The sequence below is a fragment of the Mandrillus leucophaeus genome, unplaced genomic scaffold, assembly GCF_000951045.1.
Source record: "Mandrillus leucophaeus isolate KB7577 unplaced genomic scaffold, Mleu.le_1.0 Scaffold215, whole genome shotgun sequence".
In the NCBI taxonomy this organism is placed as follows: domain Eukaryota; kingdom Metazoa; phylum Chordata; class Mammalia; order Primates; family Cercopithecidae; genus Mandrillus; species Mandrillus leucophaeus.
This window is the reverse complement of record NW_012102199.1, coordinates 859,788-868,599: the sequence shown is the minus strand read 5'-3', so window position 1 is coordinate 868,599 and position 8,812 is coordinate 859,788. Positions and strand designations below refer to the sequence as shown.

General features: G+C 46.0%; 1 protein-coding gene across 1 annotated transcript in view; it reads right to left on the bottom strand.

Annotated features, from left to right (window-relative positions):
* The window catches only part of LOC105540093 (cytochrome P450 4F22), a 35,699-nt gene that overhangs the window by 18,096 nt on the left and 8,791 nt on the right, over window positions 1-8,812 (bottom strand). Inside the window, exons 4-7 of the mRNA XM_011980580.1 lie at window positions 3,906-3,959; window positions 3,658-3,785; window positions 3,327-3,448; window positions 534-801 (exon numbers count right to left, since the gene is read on the bottom strand). Of these exons, the coding sequence (XP_011835970.1) occupies window positions 534-801; window positions 3,327-3,448; window positions 3,658-3,785; window positions 3,906-3,959 (572 nt within the window). The remainder of the gene's footprint in view (window positions 1-533; window positions 802-3,326; window positions 3,449-3,657; window positions 3,786-3,905; window positions 3,960-8,812) is intronic.

Genomic DNA, 8,812 nt, shown 5'->3' with positions numbered 1-8,812 from the left:
CAGAACTGTGAGAGAATAAATTGTTGATGTTTAGGCTATTTAGTTTGTGATACTTTGTAATAGCAGCCCAAGAAAACTCACCCAGTGAGTCTTACATGTTCTGACCCCATCCCAGACCCATGTGAATTTTTTTTTGTTTTGCGTGTGTGTGTTGTTTTGTTTTGTTTTGTTCTGAGACAGAGTCTCGCTCTGTTGCCCAGGCTGGAGTGCAGTGGCACCATCATAGCTCACTGCAGCTTCCAACTCCTGGGCTCAAGCCACACTCCTGCTTCAGCCTCCCAAGTAGCTGGGACCGTAGGCATGCAGCACCACACCCAACTTATTTATTTTTTGTAGAGACAGGGTCTCCCTGTGTTGTCAGGCTGATCTCCAATTCCAGGGCTCAAGCAATCCTCCCTCCTCGGCCTCCCAAAGTGCTAGCATTACACATGTGAGCCACAACGCCTAATGGAGTTCTAACATTTATCATTTTATACGCAATTCCTGGAGAGGCCATCCAGGGCAGGGCTCCACCCTCCAGGGCCCAGCCTCACCCTGGCCAGGAGCAGCACATCAATGAAGTCCAAGGTCTTCCCCTGCTTGGACTTAAGCCAGGCCTCGGCCCCCTGCTGATGCAGTGCCCGCCGCCGTTCCTGGATAACTTCAGTGGTAAAGTGGTGTACCATGTCACAGGCCTGCCGGAACCTCCGCCCATCCGCCGAGCGATAGTAAATGAAGTCGAGGTAATGGTGCAAGCGATACTGACGCCGGACAGCCAGAGCACTCAGTTCAATGATAGCGGAGATATAATCACTCATCTTCCTGCCAGGGAGAAAGGAAGCCATGAGTGTAGCCCCTTCCCCCAGCACAGCACAGCCATGGCTTGGCTAAGACCCATGGCTAAGACCCATGGCTTGGCTAATATAAGCCTTCACTCCCCATTGAGTAGATAACAAAGAGAAACCCTATATTAACTCTATTTTTATTTCATTTATTTATTTTTTAGATAGGATCTTGCTCTGTCACCTAGGCTGCAGTACAGCGGCATAATCATAGCCCACCACAGGCTCGAACTCATGAGCTCAAGCGATCCTCCAGCCTCGGCCTCCCAAAGTGCTGGGTTACAGGCCTGAGCCACCACACTCGGTCCCATATATATTTTTAAACAGGCCCAAAGAGGGATAAGGACTTTCAACATAGGCATAGTCATTGTAGCATCACTAAAGCTAAATGGTTACACTCCTCAGCATGGGAGAAAATATTTGCAAATTATATATCTGATAAGGGATTGGTACCTAAAATAAATAGAGAATTCTTAAAACTTAATTTTAAATAGGCAATGGATATGAATAGGCATCTCTCCAGAGAAGGCAGAAATGACCAATGAGAATGTGAAAAGATACTTAACAGCACTGGTCACCAGAGAAATGCAAATCAAAGCCACAATGAGATACTACTTCACCCCACTAAGATGACTAAAATCAAAACTTATAGTAACAAGTGTTGGGCTGCACTCCAGCCTGAGCAACAGAGCAATACCCTATCTCAAAAGCAAACAAACAAAACAACAACAACAACAAGCAAGTGTTAGTGAGTATGTGGAGAAACTGGAGCTCTCACACTCACTGGTTGGAAGAGCAAAATGGTACAACCACTTTGTACCATGTTGAAACCCACTGAAATAAAGTTTAGCAGTTCCTCAAAACGTTTAAATTGGAATTACCATGTGACCCAGCAATTCTGCTCCTAGGTATATAGCCAAGATAATTAAAAATACATGTTCACACAAAAGTTTGTGCATGAATGTTAATAGCAGCATTATTCACAATAGTCAAAAAGTGGAAACAATGTCCATCGATGGATGACTGGATAAACAAAATGTGGTATTATGAGGTAAATGGAATATTATTCATCAATGAAAAGAAATACATAACCGATACATGCTACAATATGGATGAGCCTTTAAAACATTATGCTGGGTGAAACAAGCCAGACACAAAAGTCTGTATGATTCCATCTGTGTGAAATATCCATAACAGGCAAACCTATAGAGACAGAAAGTAGATTGGTGATTGTCTAGACCTGAAGGAGAAAGGAAAGGGCAAGGGTTGCTAAAGTGTATGAAGTTTCTTGGAGTAGGGGGAGGATTGATGAAAATATTCTAAAATTGATTATAGTAATGGTTGCACAACTCTGGATATACTAAAAGCAATTCAGGTGTATTCTTTAAGTGAGTAAATTGTATAGTATGTGAATTGTCTCTCAATAAAGCTTGTATTAAAATAATAACAATAATAATAATAATGATGGGTGAAGCATGCTTGCAGGGAGCTGTCCTCAGTCCTGAAGTGGGCTTGTTTTTATGCCCTTATTGCAGTCTGTCGTTTTCTTGTTTACTTACTTGTTCATGGTTACTGCCTGTCTTTCTACTGAAATGGAAGTTCTAGAGAAGCAACATCTTGTCTTTCTTGTTGACTATGGTGTTCCCAGCACCTAGTTCAGGGCTGGCCCTTACTAGGCACTCAGTAAATATTTCTTGGATTAATTAATTATTTAATTTCTAAAGCCATCTTTAATTATTTAATTACTAAGACCATCTCTGCCTTATCCAACTGGAACACGTCCCTATAATGCCTAGAGTAACAAAGTCATTAGCTTGTTACTGAGGACCTACTATGTTTGGCAAGCTTTGCATTAGTTGTCTCCCTTATTCCTTATGTCCCCACTTAGACTATGAACTTCACAGAACTGTGACTGTCTGTTGTTCACCACCCTGTCCTCAGCAGCAATATCATGGTGCCAGGCACATAGTGGGTGCATAATTAATATTTGATGAATGAATGAATGAATGAACCAAGGCATTGATTATTTGATTCATTTACTCAACAAATATTCTCTGAGCATCAATTACGTGCCAGGGCAGTGCTACATCATTTTATCCTTAAAGCATCTCTCAGAGAGTATGAGATTGACATCCTTTTTTTACAAATAAGGAAACTGAGCCTCAGAAAGTGGGGAGGACACTGTTCAAAGACCACACACTCTTCATAGTAGAATGAAAAAATACTAACATTTACTAAGCACCTACTATACACCAAGCCATTGATTCACATTATCTCATTTAATTCTCACACAATGACTCTGGGGAAGGAATTATGAAGTCCATTTTTTTAATTAACAAAAAAATGAGGCTCAGAGAAATGGTCAGTTTCCTGGAACCACACGACCCATCCGTGGCAGAGCTCCCACAGGCCAGAGTTGTCTAATGCCTGGGAGTTCCCTTTCTCCTGCCACCATCTTGCCCCTAGAACAGCTGGCTCCACAGTCCCAAGAAGGGTCACACTCACTCTTGGCAGTTGCTGTTGTAGCTGAAGACGCATTTCTGAAGACTGTCCAGGGTCATGAGGCTGATATGCTCAAACATATCAAGGGAGACCACTGAGCCCTCTGCCAGACGCCGCCATTTAGCCTGGAAGAGAGATACATGGTGACTGTGCATGGAAACCAGAGACAGGGAGTCAGCCTAACAAGGACCCGACTGCATTTTCACTACGAGTTCATTCTATAGATAAAGTCAGTGAGTCCTCCTGACATCACATGGCTTGCCCATGCATGAGTTGGAGCCTGGACCAGCCTCACTCCCAGGACACCCTCTTCCCACAAAGCCTTGGGACTCACATGCATAATGTCAGTGCACTGGTTGAAGATCTTCATGTAAGGCTTCAGGATGTCAAAGTGGAAGGCAGGTGTCAGCAGGCGACGGTGCCGGCTCCACTTGTCACCTTTGCTGAGCAGCAGCCCATCCCCTGGGCCCAGAAGACTGAGGTTAGGGACCTCTCCTGTTACTCTGAAACCCTCCAAGGAACCCCACGCTCTTCCCTCTCCTGTCTGAAGCCCCAGCCCCAGCCTACCCACTGGGCACTCACCTAGCCAAGGTTTCAGGAAGCCATAGAAGAGGTCATCCTTGGGGGCGATGGCAGCTGTGGAGGGCAAAGGGCCAATGATGACTCTAAATAGAGTCCTTCCTTCCTTCCTTCCTTCCTTCCTTCCTTCCTTCCTTCCTTCCTTCCTTCCTTCCCTCCCTCCTTCCTTTCTTTTTCTTTCTCTCTTTCTTTCTTACTCTCTCTCTCTCTCACTTTCTCTCTCTCTCTCTCACTTTCTCTCTCTCTCTCACTTTCATTCTCTCTCTCTCTCTCTCTCTCACTTTCTCTCTCTCTCTCTTTCTTTCTTTCCAGAGTCTCACTCTGTCACCCAGGCTGGAGTGCACTGGTGCGATCTTCACTCACTGCAACCTCTGCCTCCCAGGTTCAGGTGGTTCTCCTGCCTCAGCCTCCCGAGTAGCTGGGATTACAGGTGCCATCATCACGCCCAGCTAATTTGTTTGTATTTTTAGCAGAGACAGGGTTTCACCATGTTGGCCAGGCTGGTCTCGAACTCCTAACCTCAAGTGGTCCACCCACCTCAGCCTCCCAAAGTGCTGGGATTACAAGCATGAGCCACCACGCCTGGCCTCAAAACAGAGTTCTAACTCTTGACCTTTGCTTATGACTTCCTTAGGCCTCCTCACTGGGCTCTGACCTCCCACTGTATTCCTCCAGTCCATCCTCCACACCTACCCGAGAAAAATCCTTATAAAACACTGATCTCAATATGAGCCTCCCCTGCTCAAACGCCTCCCATGACTCCCCATTGCGCTTGTAAAAAGTTCAGGTTCAGCCTGGCATTGAAACCCAATTCCATCTGGCCCCTGTATGCCTCTCCCACCTCATCCTTCAACATACACCAGATAACCTTATTCTCATCACATGCTGGGGATCACCTCTGAACCTTTGATCAGGCTGAGCTGTCTATCCAGAATAGCCTTCTTCACCTGAGCCTTCCCCTAATCCACCCCCTTTTTTTCTGCCAGCTCAAGCAGGTCATCTGAATCACACCTCCTGTGCTCCCAGCCTCCAGCCTCGCCCTCTCCAGTGTGTCCCTCATGATAGCCCCAGGAGAATCTCATCTGACTATCAGATCTGACCATGCCCCTTCCTGCTCACACACCCATCACTCTCACATACCAGCCCATTTTCAAAGCCCTGAATGATTTGCCTTTGTCCAAATCTCTCTCAAGACACCTCTGTCTTCCATCCCCCATTCGACATCACAGAACTAACACCACATAACCTTTTTTTTTTTTTTTGAGATGGGGTCTCGCTCTGTCACCCAGGCTGGGGTGTATGGTGAGATCGTAGCTCACTGCTGCCTCCAATTCCTAGATTCAAGCGATCCTCCCACCTCAGCCTCCCGAGTAGCTGGGACTACAGACATACGCCACCACACCTGGCTAATTTGTTAATTTTTTGTATAGACAGGGTATTGCCATATTTCCCAGGCTGGTCTTGAACTCCTGAGCTCAAGTGATCCTCCAAATTCAGCCTCCCAAAGTGTTGGGATTACAGGCATAAGCCACCATGCCCAGCCACACCACAGAACTTTTCTCAGCTCCTCAAAAAGACCACGTGCTGTCTCTTCTCTGAGACTTTCCACCAGTTGCTCTCTCTGCCTCAAACACTCTTCCCTCATCCTGTAGTCTCAACTTGAATGCTTCTCCCCACCCCTGACCCAGCAATCACTCTGGATTGTATCCACTTAGTTACAAGCTCCTTAACAGAAGGGTTCATGTTGATCACTGATATATTGTGCTAAATAAGTTTTTATTAAATGAATAAATAAGTCAATCCAAGGATGGATGAATGAAAGAATAAATGGGTGGATGGATGAGTAGATGGACAGATGAGTAGTACATGGATGGAAGAATAAGTGGATGGATGAATAGCAGATGGATAGATGGTGGGTGGGTGGATGGATGGATGAATGGATGGTTGGATGGGTGGATGGTGGATGGATGGATGAATGGATGGATGGATGGATGAATGAGTGGATAGGTGGATGGTGGATGGATGAGTAGATGAATGAATGCATGGATGGATGGATGGATGGATTCTCCTTCTATATACTGAACAGATTTGGGGCTGAATGGGCAGAGGCCCGGGAAGGAAGTATCTGAAATTCGAGTGGTATCACTTTTACCTGAATGTGACTCAGCCACCTACACACACACACTGCCTAGGAATTGGCCAATTGCGTACATAATCATCTGCCCACTCATCCTCCCACTCAACACACCTCTTCTGCTGCCTTTCTGTGCCCAACCCAAGTTGGGTGATGCTGGGGACCCACAGATGGCTCAGCTCTATGCCCTCCCTGGAGGAGCTCCTGAGCAGGGCAGGAAAGGGAAGCAGAGGCATGCCATGCAACTACCAAGAAGGTAGAAAGTGTGGTAGGTGCTAAGGAGGGCTCAGAAAAAGGGCTGTTGGAAGTCAGAGCAGGCTTCCTGGAGGAGGCAGCATTGAAGAGGAAAGCAGGAGTCCAGTCACTCCTCTCCTCTCCGCGCTCTGGACTCCATGATAGGTTCCATGGGGATCTTTCTGACACCCAGATCTGGTCAATAGCTGCCTTGTTCAAATACCTCCCATGGCTCCCTGTCACTCCTAGGATAAAGTACAAGTGCATTCACTTTGCAGTCCAGTTCCTGCTTAACTGTCAGTCTCATTTCCTATTCCCCCCAACGTATCACCTTCACTGCAGCCACCCTAAGTCACCTGAATTTCCCTGGAATTTTTGCACATCTGCATCAGTGCACTGGCAGGACTTTCCATCTGGGACTCCTTCTCTGGCAAACTCCTAGGCATCCTTTAAGGCCCAGCATCACTGACACCTCCTCCAGGAAGCCTTCTCCAAACTCCCTTCTCAGCTGAACCATTGCTCTCTCATCCTCAGGTTCCTTTTCCACTCCAACTCTGACCACTCAATGCCAGGAAGGTCTGTGTCCACGTTCCTCACCAGTTTCCCCCTCCGGCAAAAAGGAGATGGTAGTCCAGGTGCCATGATTCACACCTGCAGTCCCAGCACTTTGGGAGGCTGAGGCAGGAGGATCACTTGAGCCCAGAAGTTCAAGACCAGCCTGGGCAACACAGCAAGACTCTGTCTCTACAAAAATGTTCTTTAAAAAGAAAAAAAAAAGAGGGAGAGATGAGATGAGATGGTGTATGAAATACCCCCACACAGTGCCAGCATGGAGAAACTCATGCTCAGAAAACTACATATCACTGTGTTTGAGAGCTTGGGTTCTGGGCTAGCCAGGTCTGCGTTCAAATTCCAGCCCTGCCACTAACTAGATATGTAAGCCTGGACATGTTACCACTGCCAAAGGAGAAAATAGAACAATCCTCCCTCATGGTATCCCTATAAGACTCAACAAGCTCTTGTGTTCCTGGCATATGGTAGGTGCTCATTAAACATGTGTGTATGTAAATATATAATTGACCAACTGTTGGCTATTTTTATTACTATGATTAAAATGATGATTTATTGGCATCAAGAACTTGTGAGATAAATGTTTAGGTTTCCTGTTAATAGAAAATTAATGCAAGCCCTCTGTGGAAAACAGCAAGGTGATTCCTTAAAAAGTTAAGTACAGAATTACCATATGACTTGGCGATTCTACTTCTAGGTATCTACCCAAGAGAGAAATGAAAACATATGTCCACCCCAAAACTTGAACATATATGTTCATAGTAGCATGATTCACAACAGCCAAAAGGTGAACAGATAAACAACAACAACAACAAAAATCCATACAGTGAAATGAAGTCAGCCCTAATGACCAACCTGGACAATATAGCAAGACCTCATCTCTACAAAAATAAAAATAAAAATTAGCTGGGCATGGTGGTGCGTGCCTGCAGTTCCAGCTACTCGGAAGGCTGAGGCAGGAGGAGGATCGCTTGAGCCCAGGACTTCAAGGCTGTAAAGAGTTGCGACTGCACCACTGCACTCCAGCCTCTCGGTGACAGGGTAAGACTCTGTCTCAAATTAAAAAAAAAAAAAAAAGAAGAAGAAGAAACTGATTCATACTGCAACGTAAATGAACTTCAAAAACATTATGTTGAGTAAAAGAAAACAGACACAAAAAGATCACATTTTGTGTAATTCCCTTTCTATGATGTACCCAGAATAAGCAAATCCATAGAGACAGAAAGCAGATTCGAGGTTGCCGGGGGATGGGAGGAGGAGGGAAATGGGAAGTGATTACTCAATGGGTATAGAGTTTTTTTATGGGGTGATTAAAACTTTTGAAGCTGGAGAATGCTGGTGGTTGCCCAACATGGTGGATACACTAAATACCACTGATTGTTCACTTGTAAATGGTTAATTATATGTTACATGAATTTCACCTCGATTTTAAAAAGATGATACAAAAGCAAGCCACAATTATATGTCTATATATCATGATGTTCTCTATAAGGCACGTTTACCTACTTTCTCTCATGAAAATTTCCTAGTCCAAAGGCCCATAAGATGATAGGGGAAACTGAGGCTCCAACAGGCTGTGGGCCCTCCTCCCGGCTCAAGGGCTATGGCAGCTCCAAGCTCAGAGCAGCAAGCTACTCCCAGGTGTGGCCCCAGGAGGTCCTGATCGGGGGTGGAGTCTGTGACTGGAGCCTGATCTGTGTAATTCCAGGTGGGGGCACCCTGGGGCCAAAAGGCCTCACTCCAGGCTGACTCACAGCCCCACCCTCTCCATCCTGGAGTTCCCTATCTGGCTTCTCTGGTGGGGAACGCAGAACATCCCTCCCTCCACTGGAGGAGGGGAGGGCAAGAGGCTTAAGCATCTGCTACATGCCAGCCCCTCCTGGGGCGCTACTCCTTGGTCTGTTTGGAGTCTCAGAACCAGGCAGGATGGTGGTCAGGAAACTGATGCTCTGAGTGGGAGGAGGAGGGAGGA